We start from the raw sequence: 19,526 nt of genomic DNA on the forward strand, positions 1-19,526 counted from the left end.
AATCGACGAAAACGCGCACTTACCACTAAAATAATTGATAAAACGAAAGAAAATTTTAATGATTTGTATTGGGAAATCAATAATCAAGGATCATTGGATGTTAAGCGTCCAAAAATTGAGTCAAATGAGGAAGAAGAAATGAAAAGAAAAATGTTTTCTCTGATAAATGAAAAACAAATGCAATGCATACCTTGTAAAAGAGTTTTTCCATCAATGACTAATCTTAAAAGACATATTGCGTTGCATATGAAATGGAAAAGATTTCAATGTGGCCTCTGCTGTGCTCAATTTTATCATCGTAGTGAATGTGTGTATCACTTAGGACGATCTCACAACATGATGGGTGACAAAATATTTGCAGACACCTTGATTATTCCAATTCAACATAAGGACTCTGAAAGTTGTTTAGATAAAGAAGTAAATAATGCCGATGAAGAAATAATAAACAAAAGCTTAGAAAATAAAATTAAGCAACCAGATGATATGACTAAAGATAATATTGATTTGGCAATTGAGGATGTTATTTTTAAATATACAGACATGGAAATTATTCCTAAGGAACAAGCAACTCATGATGATGTTGAAAATAATATTTCTAATAAATTTGACAGTAATGAATTTACTAATAGAGATGAAATCCATTCTGCATCATCTCAGGAAATTATGGATGAAACTACAGATTTAGCCCCTGTTAAAAAACGCGGTCGCCCTAAATTATCCGTACAATTAGATAAGATGATTAATGATGAGGATGATAATCGTGAGAAAAGGGGCAGAGGTAGACCGAGAGGAAGTATTAATAAAGAGAAAAAGAGAAAAGTTAAGAAAAGAAGAAATTCTGTAGAAAGTCCTTCATCTCAAGAACCAAATGCACAACCACAAGATCCTGAAAAAATGAGAAAGATGGTGCTAGAAGTTATATTTGGTGGCGAAAAAACTGATGATAAACCTGAGGAAACAGTAATGATTAAAAACGAGCAACTTTCCTCACCGGATACTGATGTCAGTTGTGCTTCCACAGACTTTGAGATTAAAACTAAAATTGATAATACTACTGACAGGCGTAACAATAGGCCTGTGAGGAATCGGGTAAAAGTAGTCAACAAAGACTTTGTTTATGATCTATCTGATCTTTTAAAAAAAGAAGCTGAAGCATATAAGGAAAACCAATATACATCCGCATGTAATAAATTTAAAAAAAAATCTAACTCAGTTTCACAGCTAGAAAATTCGAATATAAAATTAAATGATAATTTAAATTATGAAAATGATAATATTATATCTGAATCCATTACACCATGTATAAATCCTACTACACCATTAGAGAAAATAGAGCATTACGAACAGAAAGATCAGGTGATTGATGAACCAGTAAGTATCATGGATCAAAGCTTGAAAAAAAAGAGTGTTTCAGGTAAGAACTTTAATAAAGAAAATATAGTAATATCTACAGAAGGAATAGAATTCAAACCTCAAGATATCTATAAAGCTGACGGTTCTGTGGATGATATTACAGTAATTCCTATCAATGTCACAAATAATAGCATCGAAGATGATGATGAATCTAGTTCAAGTTCTGATGATGAAATGCCTAGATTAGAAGTTAATACAATGCACGATAGTAATGATGAAAATCAAAATGATTCTCTTGAAACAAGTGAATCTGATTCAAGCAGTGACTCTGATAGTTCTTGTCCTGATATTACTGAAAACACTTATAAATTAGATGGTTCCCCTCCAACCATTCAGTATGTGAATTCTAGTTCATCAAAAAATGTTTTTAAAATACAGCAAAATAATGCTGAAATTCCTAATCAGGTTAATAAAGTATATATAAGAAGACCTACCGGTAATTTACAGGAAGTTGTATTCGAGTCTCCTGAAAGTAATGAACATGTTTATCAGCCACTAGTGAATGGTGTAACGAGTTCTAATTATAGCCTTGAATATTCAAACGATAATGGCACAGAATCTGTCCCTCTGGAATGTGATTCTACTCTTGAAGAGAGTAGCTCCGAAGATGACTCATATGATAGTGATAACTAATTTGTAAATAGATATTTAATTATTATATAAGTGTATATATTTATTTATAATTTAAATTCCCAATAAAAATATAAAAATTAATTGTATTTTTTTTTAATTAGTCTTTCTTGCATGCACAGATACTTTAAGCAGTTTGCATGATATTGCAATACTTAGCTGATGTGAAGATATATAATAAATTAATTTATTTTGATATTACAAAATTAAGTATTATGATTTACAACGCTATAAGTAGTATGTCAAAATCTTACTGATGTACTGAATGAATATCTATCAATAGATATTTATTCAGTACATTAGCAATATTTTAATGTACTGTTATAATTCAGAACATTATTTTGTTGTAAAGCATAATATTTAATTATGATACATATCAAAAAATTTATTTATTAAATATCTTCACATAGCTTAAATAATTATTTCAATAGTAAGTTTGAGCATATATCATTCAAGAAGTAATTATATATACATATATACTGTATGGATCATTTACTAGTTATGTTTAAGTTTTTTAATTGTGATCATAATGTCATTATAAACTTTTAAATTTTGTTTTTACATTGTACATAATTGTATTATGAAAAATGTCACTAATTATATAAATTATATTACCAAAACTTTCGTAAACCAAAACTTACAATTGAAATAAAATGAAATTTTTATGTGTATACTACAGTTTAAAACTAAATCAACAACTATATATAAATTTTAAATCAAAATTTCGAGCTTTTATTAAATCTAGATATTATGACGTGGAGTAAATTAAATATATTAAATCTACTTCATGAGGTGGATACAAAAATTGTTCGCAAATTTTTTAAATCAAATCATTTAAAGTATCGAGTTACAAATGTAGAAAACGCAGAACTATATAGAGACAAAGCAAAAGGATATAATAAAATTATTGGAGCTATTGGACAAAAAGGCAAAATAAAATTTTGTCCAAATATTGCTACAACAGGTACAAATAATGCAATCCCAGGGAAAGTATTCATAAATACTGGACCCGTAGAAGCAGAGGCATTATGGAAGCCCTTCATGTTCACCGTTGCTTTTACAAGCATCAGTTTTATGATGGCAGTAATACTGCAATATGAAAGAGTTAGAAATTATGCGTATAGAGCGTTAAAAGATCCAGACATTTGGTTTAATTATCAAAATGATAAACATCGCTCCTCTTCAAGAGAAAGTCAAATCGCAAAAAAAAATTGGTGGAACAATTTATCTAGCGGCGAGCGAGTATTTTTGCCGATATGCATTGCTAATATTATTGTATTCGGAGCTTGGCGTATACCCAGCCTGTTACCAGTAATGGTGAAAAAATTCTGTTCTAATCCAGCAAGTAGTTCTCCCTGTTGGCCAATGTTTTTGTCGACTTTCAGTCACTATTCACCTCTACATTTATTTGCAAATATGTACGTTCTACACAGCTTCAGTGCTGTGGCAATGTCTTCTCTCAGTCCAGAGGAATTTCTTGCCTTATACTTCAGTTCAGGTGTCATTGCAAGTTTTTGTAGTTACTTAGTTAAAGCAGCTACTGGTAAATCTGGATTGACTTTGGGTGCATCAGGTGCAATCATGGGCATAATAGGATTTGTCTGTTTAAGATATCCTGAAACAAAATTAAGCATAATATTTCTACCCTGGGTCCAATTTTCTGCGCTTTCTGCAATAAAAGCTATGATGGCATTAGATATTACTGGAATTCTAATGGGCTGGAGAGTGTTTGACCACGGTGCACATGTTGGAGGAGGTCTAGCAGGAATATTTTGGAGTTTATTTGGACATCCAGAACTTTGGCAAAAACGGGAAACTTTACTAAAATATTGGGTAAAAATAAGAGGAGGGCAAGGGCCAAATTAATATACATTTATATGTTATAAAAATGTACCTGTTGATCATTTCAATGTATTCGAATATTTGCTGTTATTAAATTTATAGTTAAAAATAAAGTATTTAATTGAATCAAGATAGGAATATTTTAATACAATTGGAATAAATGAAAAAATGTCAGATGACATAACAAAAGCTCTTTGAAATTAAAAAAATACGCACACAAGTTATTATGCAGAGACGTAGTGGTTTTAATTTAGGATCAAAACATTTACTCTAAAAATAAAGTTTAATTCACATATTCATAAAAAAATCTTCATAAATTTTGGAGACATACATTTTGAAAGTTTCTGATCATAATTCTCAAACAACACAAAATCTGATAAATATCCGTCCATATGTATAGTATAGTCTTTCTCACACACTTGATTGTAAAATTATTGACTGATATTTCATCAATATTTTATTTTATTTAATTCAGTCTAACTTTTTTTTCTGGAGGAGGTTTCATACTCTCATTTTTAATATCAGGTTTGATGTCTATTCCATTTGTGTTATTTCCTACATTTTCTGCACTTGCAATACTATTTAAATTTTCAGAAGCACTGTCAATGGGCTCTTGTTTCACTGTTACAGGTTGTTCAGATTTATCTTGTGTAGCATTTTCTGTTTTAATATTAGGCCCACTTTGATTTTGTGGTGGGTGTGGATACATTGGAATAGGAAATTTTCTGGTCAATTCAGCTAATAACATATCCACACGCTGTCTTTGAAAAAGTGAGCTGGGTTCTTCTTTAGTTTGAGATGTTTCTTTTTTAGGGAGAACATTTGCAACAGCACGATCTGTGCCAGGACCTGAAAATAAAATATAACAAATATTATAGTACACATATTGAATAAATAATTAAATTATAAAAATGTTGAGTTCTGCTACAGAACAGAATAGCTATATTTCATGCTTTTACTAATATATATATATATATATATATATATATATACATAATTTATATTAATAAACTATATAAAAATATATCATTCAAAAATTACCTCCTGATTTTGTTGGTTTAAAATCCCATGTATAACCTTTACTAGGATGGTACCTTGCATAAGAACTTGCTTCATCAAATGCGCTTTGAAGATGATGCACAGTAGATAACTGAATATATTTTTTAGATATAACAATTTGTTAAAGAAAAACTATAATTTTATTCAAAATAAATGAATTTACCAAGCGAGAGTTGAGTACACTAGCCAAATCTGGAGCTTGATATACAATACCAGCTATAATATAATAATCAGCTATTGGTGTACAATGGTTTTGTGTATGTCGATGTTGCTTTCGTATAACATATAAAATGGGTTCTTGAACATGAAGAAGAATATATTCTAATCCAGTCATATTGCTAAAATGGAGAGGTTTGTTTTAAAAAACGATCAATTAGCATAAATAAATTGCAAATTTGAAAATATCTATGCATTTTTTTGCAATTCAAGTATTTAAGTAGTTGATTATAATAATCAGACTTTTGAATTAAAGTTTCTTTTTCATATTAATCGCAAACATATATTTGTATTAAAATGTTTTAAAAATTTAATGCATTGTATATTAAGTTTGTATATTTTTCACAGTCAAAACAAAACCATTAACTGTTTCTGGCAATATGTAATGTAAATGACTTTGTATTTAAGGCAAACTTCTAATTGCTGTGAAACTTAACTGTAAATGTTCAGGACTCAATCGCTGCATTTTAACTATTTCATTATTACAAGACCTATCATAAAACGGATTAGATCTTTCTGAGAAATAATCCATTACAGTGGTAGTATTAAGCATTGGAATCCAATTTGTATCGTGCCATGATAAGCCTAATGGATTGCTCTCGGTTATCATACCCAAGCGGCCTGTTTGCCCGAGCATCATCTATGTAAAAAAGAAAAAAAAACATGATAGTATATATATATATATATATATATATATATATATATATATATATATATATGATAAATATTTTTTAAGGTTAATTGAATTTAAGGTTTTAATTTGTCCCATCATTTAGTGGTATAAATTAAAACATATTCTAGAACGATCACAATATTTTTCACATATAATATTTAGTCGCTAGCAAGTAAATAGTACCTTTGATAATAAAATTTATAAAATATGTATTTGAAATCTGATGAGCTGCTAAAATCTTCTGATTTGACATTTATTTCAAAACATCAAACGGAGTGAAGTTCCTGCGTATAATTAATTTTGACAGATAAGTCGTTGGTGGGCCGTTAATGTTGCGCAAAGAAAAGTCTGAAACCTTGAAGGCGCTGCAGTCGTTTAGGCGCGCCGAATACGAACGTGCACTTACTTGCTACAATAAGGTAATATCCTAATATCATAGATAAAAGAAGAATATATATATATATATATATATATATATATATATATTTATATATAAGAAGATTATATATAAGAAGAGTATATATATAAAGAAGAATAATATATAATTTTAAATATAAATAATATCAATTTTAATACAAATTGATCTGACCAAATATATAATCCTTTCCAGGCTACAGATTTAATTCGCGATTCTCCGTTACTTTATACCAATCGAGCTTTGACCCTAATTAAATTAGGACTTTGGCAAAAAGCTCTCGGTGAGTGTCACAAGTACGCTCGTAGCATCATCGTAGCATGATCGTAGCACATACTTTGCGCTCACGCCACAGAGGTCATATAATCCCGCAAAGATGGCAGGCTGTATATCACAATTATTTTTTAATATTAATATTAATAAATTTTAAATAATTTTAAATTTTAATTTTAATATTACTATTAATTAAGCATAAGCTCATCAAATTTCATTTATTTATTAATTGTTAAATTCTTTATAATCCCGCAAAAATGCCAAGCTGTATATCACAATTACTTTTTACTATTAATGTTAATATTAATTAATTTTAAATTTAATGATTTTTAAATAATTTTAATCTTTACTTTATAATCCCGCAAAAATGGCAAGCTGTAGATCACAATTATTTTTTGTTGAGCTACTTAATCCAGAAAGTAATAAAATTTACACAATTACTGTTACGGACCGTTGATAATTATTGACGCTCATAGTATCCAAAACGAACAAAATTTAGTTATTGATTCTAAACGCTTATCGGCCATCTCGAACACTAAATATATATGAGAGAGAGAGAAAATCGGGCATAACAAGGATACAAACATAAATTTCTTTTAAAAAAAAAATCCAAAATCATTCACAGATATATATAAATCTGTGGAAGTGCCAGCCTAATATTAAGCTGATTTTATTTTGATTGAATGGCACATTTGGATATTCAAGCTTTTAATATATTATTACGTTAACGGAACTGAATAATATCATAAATAACAAATTAAAAAATATAAATAAATAAATAAATATATATATATATAACTATATATATATATATATATATATATATATATATATTCATATGAATTTATATTTAAATTATAGGTTAATAAAAAGATTATCAGTAATAATTACATGTCTACGTGAATAACATTACTATATTATAATTAACATAGGAAATAACAAAATTAATAAATTAAAATTTTGCTCACACACATTAAAATATAACAATTTTTAATATATATACATATCACATTTTTTATATCTTTGTGTAACTAGTGAACAATTATATTTATACATGGATCAAATTATGTATGATTACCAATAGAAAATCAATCTTCTTTCGAGTGATAGGCAGAAGTATTTGCAGTAGATATAGATTCCCTTCTAGAGAAAGATTGTCTTTCGTTATTGTCGGAAGTAAAGTAGCTCAGAAGTGACCTCAGCCTGTTCAGAATAATAAACATTTAGATACTATATAAAAATAAAAAAAGTCCTTATGCTATATCAATATTATAATTTTTCATTTGCGATAACACTTTTTATAAATAAATGTGCTTTACTTCTAATAAATAAATTCTAGTATAAAATTAGTATATATAATATACCCTACGTTCATAAATTTCAAATTTATAAAAAAATCTAAGCAGACTGTAAAAACAGATAAAATATTTACACTTATAAATAAAATACTATCAAATACACATTGTCATATAAAAAATGCAGAAAGTCTTATAAGATATACATATCAGTCAGCAAGTTATGAAACAGTCTATATATATATATAGATCACTAATCTAGTCAATATAATTTCTTTAAATAAAATTAAAAATAATTATAAATTAAATTACAAACTATCCTAATGGTAAAAAAATCAACAAAATATTGTCTTAAAATATTAATCATTTCTGTAAATGCAATAATAAATATGTTTACAGTTTTGCTCAGCACTTCATCTGTGAAGAATATGCTAGTATTAAAATATATTTAAGAACATTATCCTCTACATACAAATAAAACAAGCTATTATTGAATTTAAAAAAATATTTACAAGAAAAATTGATTTCACGAACATGTCTGAGACAAATGTTAAAATAAAAAAATTTATAAAATCAGGATATTCGCTATGACAAAAATAGCCATATATGCCTCTTCTTGACTTACTAATCTCATTATTAGAGATTTACATTTAAATATCGAACAGAATATTTGGCAAATTGATTTAGTCACAATATTCATACACAAGATTTATCTAAACTTTACCCTGTCAATTGTGACTAGACTTTGATGGCCCAAATGACACAGAAATAAATATTTATTAAACTATAAAGAAGATTCTGGTGCGAGGCATTTAAATGTAAACATCTCAACGTATATGTAAAACTTCAATACATACTTATTCACAAAAGTTTAGAAAACTTGTAAAATCATCCATAACAAAACTATGCCAAAAGTGATTTAATCACATTTAGTTATTTTTTTCTCTTTTGCCCAAGTCAATTTAGAAATGTAACACAACTAGTTAAAATAACGTAGTTTTCAACTAACCGGGCATATAATTCTCTGCGTACAGTTGCAGTGAATTTATTCATAAGACATAGGGTAGCTGCAGTTGCAAATACTAGGTTGTACATCAGGACGATTCGAAAGTTTCCTAACCATTCTATGCGCCCAAAATCACCCATAAGGTCGAAGTTTGTGACACCTGAAATTTATATTTTATTGAATTAGTCAGTAGTTAACAAATCAAATCTAGATGTAAGTGGAATTTTATATAAAGGCAATTTAAATAATCATTAATTTAACAATTTTCCAAATTGTGATAATAAATTTCAGAACTATTACAAATAAAGTTAATTTTTCAAATTTGTAATGCAATTTAACAATTAAACTGCTTTTTGTTGGACTATAATATTTTAGCACATATATACCATGGACGTCAAAAAAATTTAACAATGAAGAAGCCAACAGGCCAATCTTTACTAAACCTATGCTTATAAAATATATGTATGATTCTAAACTGATATCTATCGAAAAGATTTTGAATTTTCAAAATCGGTTCAGAACTCTTAGCGAAAATGTTAACACTATCAAGTTTCAATGAATGGCTTTCAAACTCTCGAAATCGTGTGTTTTTGAGAAAATGTCGGCAAATAGCCAAATTTTGGCTCGCATACAAACACACGTGCTTTTTTCCATATTGATGGTAAAAGAATGAGAATGACTTCAAACGTATAGAAAACAAAATTAGCAAATAGGATTTTCGGACAAAACTATAAACTTTTCCTTCGGTTAGTTAAAAATGAAATATAGTTAATCACCGGTAATATAAGTAGTGTCATTACAGGCTTTTTAATGGCATTTTCTTATTTGATTTGATTTTCCTTAATATTGACTTTTCCAAGTAATTCGTTATTATTCAAAATTATAATATTCGACATAGCTGAAATTCACATAAACTATTTATTTAACCATAAAAAATATTATATGTAATTCTATATTAAAAGAGAGATATCGATGCTCCATGGCATATTAGAATAACGTGTCAAGCCCCCGCTCTGGTAATCTGACATCGGGCAGCAGAGATATCCACTTTCCCTTTAAAATATAGATAGGAAATAAGCCAATTTCGGGCAGTTTAATACAGTTCACAGGCCTGTAGGGCCGCAAATAATTATTTTATTATTATCAAAAGAGAGAAAACTTGCAAAATAATCAATTTAGCTACTTGCATTGCATAAAAAATGTAAATCTAATCTTTAACAACTTTTAGTTTTATATAATAATAAAATAAATGCAAACCTAAAATTCTACTAAGCAAAGGCAGAGCTGAACTCAGTACCAGCACCAAGGCACAATTTGCTATGACATGTGATAAGGGCGTTCCACGGGGCCTGGGCCGTACTTTGGACAGTAGAGGTAGAGAATATAGTCCCACAGACGAAGTAGCAAACAAATACAGAATCAGAGTAACTTCTAAAGCGGCTCCATAAGGTCCAAGTTTAGATAATGAACTTATACCAAGAGTGAATTGCTAAAATTTTAATACATTGTTTATTTGATTTATAATTAATATTATCTACATGATTAATTGAAATTTATTCATTAGGTGTGTTGTGAGAATAATGATATATTTTAACACTCAACATCGTTTTAAATAAATAGATATTTATGCAATACTCACCCTTGAACTCAAGGGTAGTGCTTTGATTCCAATTAATAGTTCTAAAGTGTTTTGCAATACCATTAAAACTGTAATCGTAGTCAAAGTCAAAAGAAGCAACATCGCCAAAGGGTAAACGAGGTTCCTCTGTAAAGCAGATGTATGCCTTTGTTTATCTGAAATTAGCACCAGTAAAGAATTATTTTTCAACTATTAAAGAAAGAATAATTAAAATAAATGTACAATGAAATAATATCAATTTATGATAAATATTTTAATTACCGAGAATTTGTCTTGTTTGAGTTAGTTGCAAAAGCCTTTCATTCAAACCTCGCTGTAAACAACCATTTTTCAATAACAATGTTTTTGACAACGGCAAATCTGTTTGGTCAAATTCATCATCCATGACTGGACTACAAGGAGGAGGCGCCATTGGTGTAGGGCTAAGGTATCCTTGACCTATTCATAAAATATAACAAAAATATAAAGTACATACCAATATTGCAATTTTGATAATATTAATAACTTTTTACCAGTATCTATGGCATGTTTCAGTCTTCTTCTAGTGGTTTCTTCCTCTAACGAATAGGCAAAGAATTCTTCATTAAGATTCCTGAGAAATTGAGGTTTGACTAAAAATTGCCCGACTACTCCGAATAATCTTACAAAACCTAAGGGTGTACACACTGGAAAAAGAAAAAATAAGCTTTTACAAATCAGTTTGGAAACAATTCGTATTTAATTTCTAATCAATGTAACATTCAAATTCCAAACAGATAATTTATTAAAGTTTACCAAAAATTAGTAAGAGGTATAAATTGACATGCGAGGTGTGGCAATTAAGTAATGAGACTGATTATATTGCCGCGATTCTGGTAATCCTACGACTTTAAAATTGCCTTTCCCTTCTCCCGGTAACCTTCCCCTTTTTTTGATATATTTTCTATATCCCTGGCTTGTTTAGTTTGCTTGCTCTGCCTTGTTGAGCAAACGTGTGTTCCTGGTCACCCTGTGACTTTTTTTTGTTTCCCAGAACAAAATCGGTGGTGAAGGAAGCCCATTTTGAGTCGATTCAGAACATCTAGGCGGACGTGACGAGGGTACTTGTAGACCTCCCAGTCTAAGCCTTCCAGAAATGTTACGAAGAATGAAAAACGCGCTGGAACTGTTGTATAGCTGCCCAAGGGGACTACTTTGAAGGGAATGACAGAGTTGTAGAATAATTTTGAAATATACAGTTTTTATGGAATCAGTCTCATTACTTAATTGCCATACCTCGTATTCTCTCCAAAGCTACGAGCCATAAATTTTTTTTGGTGAACAATAATAATAATATTTTCAACAAATTATTAGTCTTACCGAATTTTCTAAACGTCGATTATCTAGATATTTTTGTAAAAAATATTTACTATATATGTTAAATAAAAAATTATTCGTAATACTGTTATAATAATAATAAAATTTTAGAAGTCAAAATCTTAATTTCACGATTGAAAATCATGAACTCGCCAAGCAATGCGCGGCAATTCTTGAATAAATTCCAACTATTACCCATGTAACAATAAAAATGTATTTCATTCGCCATATAAATATAAAAAAATTTTGATCGTTCTATTTTATACATATTTTTAACTTCCCGTAGGATAGTTATATATTAATGGGCTGAAAATCAAAAATGAAAATTTTTGCATATCTTCACGTTTTGAAGGTTTCCGAACATTTCGGCCATACCTCAAAAATTTTCAGAAAAATGGATGTGTGTGTGTTTTGTATGTCCGCATTTTTTCGTTCACGTTTTCGGGCGAACGGATCGACCGATTTGAATTGTTCAAAAAACATTCGATTCCTACTGATGGGCTGATTAGTTTTTACCAAAGGCAGGTCCAGTCGTTACGGATATATGGACCAAAGAGTGCAGAAAATAGGAATCAAGGTTTCGAGAGAACGGAGTATCCGATTGATCCGAATGATCCAAAAACATTCAATTTGTAATGATTGGGAGAAGTGGTGTTTAGTTTTTGGCAAAGGCAGGTGCAGCCGTTTTGGAGATACAAAGCTAATTGCGCAAAAAATGGCAGTTTTTGAGAGAACTAAGCATCCGATTTGAATGATTCAAAAAACTTTCTGCTTGTTAAGAAGACACTTCAAAATTTATTAATTCAAAATTTTGACAAAATAATTGCTTTTAATAAAAAAAAAACTTTCTTTTCAAAAAATTTTTGTTTCAATTTTTTTTGTATATCGAAAATAATTGAGATTTTAATTTTAATTTTGGCTAAAGTTCAAAAACTCACTTATATACTTTTAATGAATAATTTTTACTTCGCAGTTCAGTTTATATAATTCTTATACATAAATATAAGACAGTGTTACAATATTTTTAATAATCTATTTGAAAACTTGAGGCACGATGCCATACACAACTAGTATGTTTTACTATAAAAAAAACTATAATAATTTATTAAAAAATTAAGCAAATTATTTTAAATAATAAACGATTACATAAGTTACTAATTACTTTTACTACTACATTACTAAATAAAACTGAAGAAAACAATAATAAATAAAAATTAACTAATAAAAGCGATTACTAATATATATAATTATTACTAGTTGACTATATTTATACTTGTTTATCTATTCTAATACATATAATATACACTTTTAGTTGAACGTTGCCATGGTTACATACATGTAATCAATAGAGTGTTTGAGAAGTACAATTTTAGCGTTTCGAAGTTCTTTTTTCGTTTAATATTATTTTTATACAATTTTAATCAAAATGTCACATACCAAGAATGATGAAGAATTTAATAACTTCATGCACAGAGCAACCGAAGTCAACGCAATCGTGAAACAACTATGTTCCAGTGACCGAAATGAATACGGTAACCTCAATCTTCTCATTTTGGATTTTTTAACTCATATTGATTAGTTTAAGTTTACAAACAAATACTTAATAAATCATTCACCTTATTATCAACTCAAGCAAATAATCATGCTTGCATAGGCTATTATTTATATAGTTAATTACTAACCAATTTAGTAGCTTTATCATTATCATGAATTTAACAATTCATTTTTAATTTAAATTTAAAACAGGGTCATTTTTAATGTGTGTAATGTATGTAATGAAATAATTGATGTAAGTAATTTTATAAGACCCTAAAATAATATTTTGTGTCAATCTTTTTTCACTAAATCTTTTACATTTATGTCTTATAGAAATCGCCAAGAAAAAAGCAGACGCTTATCTTGGTGAAGGAGATGCTGAAAAAAATCTTACTTGTGATGAGAATGGTGAAGTAGTTTTACGTATTCGAGACGACAGGACACTCATTAATCAGAAAGCATTAAAAGCAACCACAGTAAGATATGGATAATTGCAATCTTATAAAATAAATTCATTTTTGATATATTCTTTTTGATAAAAATAATTACTTTTAGAAAAAAACGATAAAATACATGTCGAGATAATTATCTAGTTAAAGATTTATTTTATGTTCCTAATTCCTCATACGCACGACCAATTATTGTTATTATCCTACAATTTAATTAATCGTAGATGTATAGGAGTAGCATGTTAAATAAAATTAATTACAATAGTAATTGTTTAAAAAATGTGATTAGAGCATGTTATCAGCATAGCAGTGCCAGAAACATATTGTATCCAAAATACTCTCTTCTTTTAAAATTAAATTGGTACAACAAAACAATTATGGTTACTTTAATATTCATATAATTAATAGCTGACTCTACCATTCATTAATTTATGAATTTTTTAAATGATGTCAAGAAAGTTTGTGGGCTTGTTTTTTTATACACAGCGATGCAAGAAACCAATGCTGCATTATTTGTCGAATAAATAGTGCGTAACTAATTATAAAAAATAATGTCGTCGGGTATACGGCAATACAATACCAATCCTTTGTTAAAATGTATAACAAATAGTCAAATACCCATTAAATATTTAGTTTTTAGAGTAACTAAAACTATATATCATTCATATCAGGATGGTCCTACTATGGAAGTAGAAACATTTAAGGATGAAATAGAAAAAGATGCTAAGCGGCGTTATAATGACAAAAAGGTGCGCAAAGAAAAGTCTGAAACCTTGAAGGTTCAGGGAAACAAAGCGTTTAGGCGCGCCGAATACGAACGTGCACTTACTTGTTACAATAAGGTAATATATAATTTTGATTATAAATAATATAAATTTTAATACAAGTGATCTGACCAAATATATAATCCTTTTCAGGCTATAGATTTAATTCGCGATTCTCCGTTACTTTATACCAATCGAGCTCTGACCCTAATTAAATTAGGGCTTTGGCAAAAAGCTCTCGGTGATTGCAAAAACGCATTAGAACTTTGCGAAACTGTTGGTGGAGAGACAGAGTTGAAAGCTCTATTATATTCAGCGCAAGCTTGTCATGCTCTAGACTTACCCAAAGAAAGAGACGAGTTTTTGGAACAAGCCACAACCAAACAACCAAGAAAAGCTAAGTTCATCAAGGAATTTGCAGAAGAGTTTATATTTCTAGCCGACTTGCTAAATAAAAATAACTCTAAAATAATTGCTAATTGCGAGAGTTGCAGCAATACCGCAACTCAAAATACTGACAAAGCAGAACAAAATTAGAGAAAATTGCAAAATATCTATGAATGATTATATAATATTAGAAATAATTTACTGTGTTAAAACTAATTATTAAAATTAATTGTAATCGTAATAAATTGTATGATATAATAAATTCGTAGCACAGAATAATATTCGAAGTATTGATTTTAATGTAATAGTGATTGTAGTTAGATGCAATGCAGATTTAAGTTTCTATCACAAACTTAAAATAAAATCAGAAATTCATCAGTTATGAAGAATTTTGTACATTTATCAAATACATAATCTATAGCGGCGATTCATTTGCTCAAGTGCTCAAAGTTATTAATCGGAAAGTTCTGAAAGTTGATAATAGGTAAAATACTTATTTTTATTAGATACTCTATTCTTGTTTTAAACCTAATGTCGGCAACTGATTTTTTATCTTATATTCGTATCATATATGCTGAAAATTTAGTAGTATGTAATATATATTTAAATAAAATTATCTTACCTAATAACATAAGCACTCCCAAAAATGATATGCACGAATACAGAAAAGGCAAGTAATAACTCCACAAATCTGAAACAAACATATTTGCATTAATAACATTATAGAATTACCATATAAGCACCACATGCATACGCCAATACAACAAATAAAAATATTTGTACCACTAATAAATATTTAGAACTTCAAACATTGCCCGCAAGATTAAAATACTTGAAATCTTAACATACCGTTGAAATTATTTTTTCTCATACTTAAAATATAATTATATATTTATATTACATACCGACCCGGCTGAGCACATGTATGTATAAAATGATTATAACATATCATACGAGCTTAGCATTGTAAATTAAGAATGAGAATTTAATAACGTCTTGCCAATGAAAGTAATGATCAGTATTTATATTTTATTTTAATTCCTTCTGGATAATAAAAAAATATATAGTCATTCTGTGTAGCCTCGAGAGCACGATGTATATTAGATTACAAACACAATTTTAATAACTTTAGTAATTTTAAAACGATTTTATTTTAATAATTTAGTAATTTTAGAATAATAAATTTAAAAGTGAATCAATATATAAACACATTATTAAATCAAATGAATTAATCATGTTTAAGTACAGAGTTTGCTCAATGTGTTGATGTAATTAGAATACATAAAACATTCATTTTAAGCGACAGAAATGTAGCAGCAAAATTAATTCTCCAAAATTAATTGATCAGTAGAGTATACCTGAAAGGCCAACCCACCACGTTGAAAAGAAAATTGACACCTCATTTAGTCCAGTTAAACCTAATTTATTGATGATTGCTATATGATGAATATATCAATTTACTATATTTTATTGATTTTTTTTTTCTTTTGTTATTTTTATTATTATATGTTCTATACTCCAAGTACCATATACGCCGCTGGGTGTTGCTACCATTTTTTATTTAATATTGTCAAACATATATTATTAGCAGAATCTGTTTATTGTTTGCAGAAAAAAAAGCGGAATAAAATTAATATAAAAAATGGAACCTCCAACATTGGCTGATATGATAAATAATTTTTGTACATAAATTACTTTTATAAAATACTCACTTAGTAGAGTCTGTATACTAGAATTATCCTTGTCAATTAACGCCGACATAACATAAGTAATTCCCAAAACGACAACCGCCAATAAGGTTAATACTGTGACGGTTTCGTAAGCTCTGCCCAACACTCCTTTTCGCGTTCCTTCGAATCCGGAAGACTCCGCAAACAGGTACGCAAATGGCAGAAGTACGAATAGTGATAAATTTGAAAACAAGAATACATGGTTCCACAATCCTAAAAAAAAAATATAAAGCATTATTATTATAATTTTGAGGTAAATGCAAATCAGAAACTAAAACTAACGGCAAGATTTGACAAAATTAATGTCTATATATGTAACTAGTGGTGCATGGCATCGTGCCTTAAGGCAAATTGCTGAAACTTCCCGTACCGAAAACTAAATTATGAAAAAAATATCTGTAAAAAAAACTAAATTTTTAAATTTTCAAGAAATTTTGAAATTTTTGAAAAAAATGACTTTTTTTAAAAAAATGTTTTTTTATATATTGATTTTTTTTTTAATTTTTAACATTTTTTTTAAGCAATCGCGCTGCATAGCTGATTTGGAGTCGAAAAATCAAAGCGCGTAAGCGCGGCGTAGTCGTCTAATGCGTAAACATTGGTACGAACCCATATAAATGTAAACAAAATTTGTACTTATTATAATCTTTATAAAATATTTTATGATACGATGTACATATGTACCGCCAAATGGCATTATTTTTTCCTTTTTTAATTGGATCTCCGGAGACGCTGGACCTGCCTTTACAAAAAATTTACCAGCTGTTCATTTCGTCAATGTAAGTGAAATTAATTCACATTAAGTATGGATTCAGTACCATAAATATTTGCTCGAAAATTATTTAAAGTGATGTATTGATTGATACAAATATAAATTTGTTGTAATTGTCAAAATGTTCAGAAACTTTTGAAACGTAAAGATATATGAAAATTTTCATTTCCGATTTTTTTGCCATTACTATAACTTACCCTACAAAAAGTTAAAAATATCATTAATATATAAATAACAATCAAAGAAATAATAAATATTAACCAATTACTGAAGAATACTACTAAAAGTTAACAGTGGTTGTTTCCCAGCATTTACTTCGACAGAGGCTTAAATCTAAAACTAATATATAAATTATTAATTAAACCTAAAATAACTCCTAAGAAGCCTTGAACCAAAAAACAATTATATTACTGATATTGGCATGTAGGTACATTTCTATGCTTATGTGATCGATTGTACTCTCGTAATTGAACAATATTTTTATCTTTTGGAATAGATTTTGCCACAAAAAAAACAGTAAATTTTATCCATTCATTAATAATTGGGTAGAAATATCCTTTAAAATATATGCAAGAGATTGAGCGATATCTTCTTCCTCTTTTAAGTAATCGTAAATTAAATAAACATCGCAAAATATAACATAAAAACCATAATTTTTAATAGCTAAAAATTTAATTACTATGAAGACTTATTTATTATGTTAAAATTTTCATTATTTGTATAGAATATTATTTTTTTTTTCCTTTTATCTACCGATTGCATTCATTCTAATAAAGCGTTGAACGAAGTAAGAAATAATATCATAAACTGAAATACGGAGAAAAAACATAACGATTAATAAAATAAACCAATTATTCGTGATAGATTTACTCTTGTATATATGACATTGTTGATATAGCTATAAATTATAACAATCTATCATATGAAAAATTTATTTGTATTACTTGAAACTAATCTTCCGTATGAAAAGTTCCTCATTGTACGTATGTCCCTTTGGCGCAGCGGATAGCGCGTTGGACTTCTAATCCAAAGGTCGTGGGTTCGATCCCCACAAGGGATGTTGAATTTTGCATCTTAATTTATTTAAAACTTAAATTATTTTTACGAATACTCATCACTTAAAATAAATTTAATATGTACGGTTATTGTGATTTTTTTTATAAACGGCCTGTTGATTAGATAAAAATAACATTGGCCGTAATAGTTTTTATTAACTTCCCGTAGGGTAAGTTATAGTAATCGCCCAAAAATCGGAATCAAAAATTTTTACATTTCTCGACGTTTTGAAGGTTTCTGAACATTTTGGCATACCTCAGAAAAAATGGATGTGTGTGTGTGTGTGTGTGTGTGTGTGTGTGTGTTTTGTATGTCCGCGTTTTTTCGTCCACGTTTTCGGGCGCACGGATCAACCGATTTGAATGGTTTAAAAAACATTCGATTCCTATTGATAGGGAGATGTGCTGATTAGTTTTTGGCAAAGGCAGGTCCAGCCGTTACGGAGATATGGAGCAAAGAGTGCAAAAAATAGAAAGCGAGTTTTTGAGAGAACGGATCAACCGATTTGAATGGTTTAAAAAACATTCGATTCCTATTGATAGGGAGATGTGCTGATTAGTTTTTGGCAAAGGTAGGCCCAGAGGTTTCGGAGATACAGAGCTAAATTTAAAAAAAATGGCTGTTTTTGAGAGAACTAAGCGTCCGATTTAAATGATTCAAAGAACTTTCTGCTTTTTTCAACAAAATAATTAATTTTGGAAAAAAAAAATTTTTGTTTCTAATTTTTTTTTCAAAAATTTTTTTTTGTAATTTTGGATTAAAAATTCAAAAAATCACCCAAGCTAAGCACAGTCTAAGCGCCACTCTGGTACAAATGTTTACCCAAGTGCGTTTAGACTGTTTGTGTACTGGAGCACTTTTCCAATTTTGTGAAAATTATTGAAAAATGTGAAAATGCCGCCAAGATGAGCACAGTATAAGTGAAAATGTCGCACAGAATTATTTGCAAATGCGTTTAGACTGTGACTATGCGGGAGCACTTTTTCAATTTTGTGTAAATTTGGCAACTATTTTTTTTTTTGAATTTGATTCGAAA

At 28.7% G+C, this 19,526-nt stretch overlaps 4 protein-coding genes and 1 non-coding gene across 6 annotated transcripts in view; 3 read left to right on the forward strand and 2 right to left on the reverse strand.

The window, feature by feature from the left end:
• The window catches only part of LOC113371191, a 4,591-nt gene extending 2,545 nt beyond the window's left edge, over window positions 1-2,046 (forward strand). Inside the window, exon 6 of the mRNA XM_026611834.1 lies at window positions 1-2,046. This exon is cut by the window's left edge and continues 550 nt beyond it. Within this exon, the coding sequence (XP_026467619.1) occupies window positions 1-2,046 (2,046 nt within the window).
• A 747-nt stretch (window positions 2,047-2,793) lies between these two features.
• Window positions 2,794-4,043, forward strand: LOC113371192 (presenilins-associated rhomboid-like protein, mitochondrial). Its single transcript, XM_026611835.1, has one exon. The coding sequence runs from the start codon at window positions 2,794-2,796 to the stop codon at window positions 3,907-3,909; it is 1,116 nt and encodes a 371-aa protein (XP_026467620.1). The 3' UTR covers window positions 3,910-4,043.
• Window positions 4,044-4,251: 208 nt separating this feature from the next.
• LOC113370525 (mediator of RNA polymerase II transcription subunit 6) lies at window positions 4,252-6,098 on the reverse strand. 2 transcript variants are annotated; one of them, XM_026611201.1, is made up of 5 exons: window positions 6,017-6,098; window positions 5,598-5,800; window positions 5,108-5,282; window positions 4,927-5,035; window positions 4,252-4,722 (listed from the first exon to the last, which is right to left on the reverse strand). In XM_026611201.1, the coding sequence occupies exons 2-5, from the start codon at window positions 5,798-5,800 to the stop codon at window positions 4,352-4,354; spliced, it is 858 nt and encodes a 285-aa protein (XP_026466986.1). In that variant the 5' UTR covers window positions 6,017-6,098; the 3' UTR covers window positions 4,252-4,351. The 2 variants fall into 2 exon arrangements, with proteins under 2 accessions (XP_026466986.1, XP_026466985.1); XM_026611200.1 differs by having other exon boundaries at window positions 4,253-4,734.
• A 1,452-nt stretch (window positions 6,099-7,550) lies between these two features.
• Window positions 7,551-19,526, reverse strand: part of LOC113370082 (protein Lilipod) — a 38,122-nt gene continuing 26,146 nt past the window's right edge. Inside the window, exons 3-10 of the mRNA XM_026610744.1 lie at window positions 16,645-16,875; window positions 15,555-15,623; window positions 10,974-11,126; window positions 10,723-10,899; window positions 10,462-10,616; window positions 10,080-10,311; window positions 8,826-8,982; window positions 7,551-7,724 (exon numbers count right to left, since the gene is read on the reverse strand). Coding sequence (XP_026466529.1) covers window positions 7,610-7,724; window positions 8,826-8,982; window positions 10,080-10,311; window positions 10,462-10,616; window positions 10,723-10,899; window positions 10,974-11,126; window positions 15,555-15,623; window positions 16,645-16,875 — 1,289 coding nt within the window. The 3' untranslated portion in view covers window positions 7,551-7,609. The remainder of the gene's footprint in view (window positions 7,725-8,825; window positions 8,983-10,079; window positions 10,312-10,461; window positions 10,617-10,722; window positions 10,900-10,973; window positions 11,127-15,554; window positions 15,624-16,644; window positions 16,876-19,526) is intronic.
• Trnar-ucu lies at window positions 18,422-18,494 on the forward strand. Its single transcript has one exon. It is a non-coding gene; the product is annotated as a tRNA-Arg (tRNA).

Source organism: Ctenocephalides felis, unplaced genomic scaffold, assembly GCF_003426905.1.
Source record: "Ctenocephalides felis isolate EL2017-DRISC unplaced genomic scaffold, ASM342690v1 CF-g0.4_SCAFFOLD_01492, whole genome shotgun sequence".
Classification (NCBI taxonomy): domain Eukaryota; kingdom Metazoa; phylum Arthropoda; class Insecta; order Siphonaptera; family Pulicidae; genus Ctenocephalides; species Ctenocephalides felis.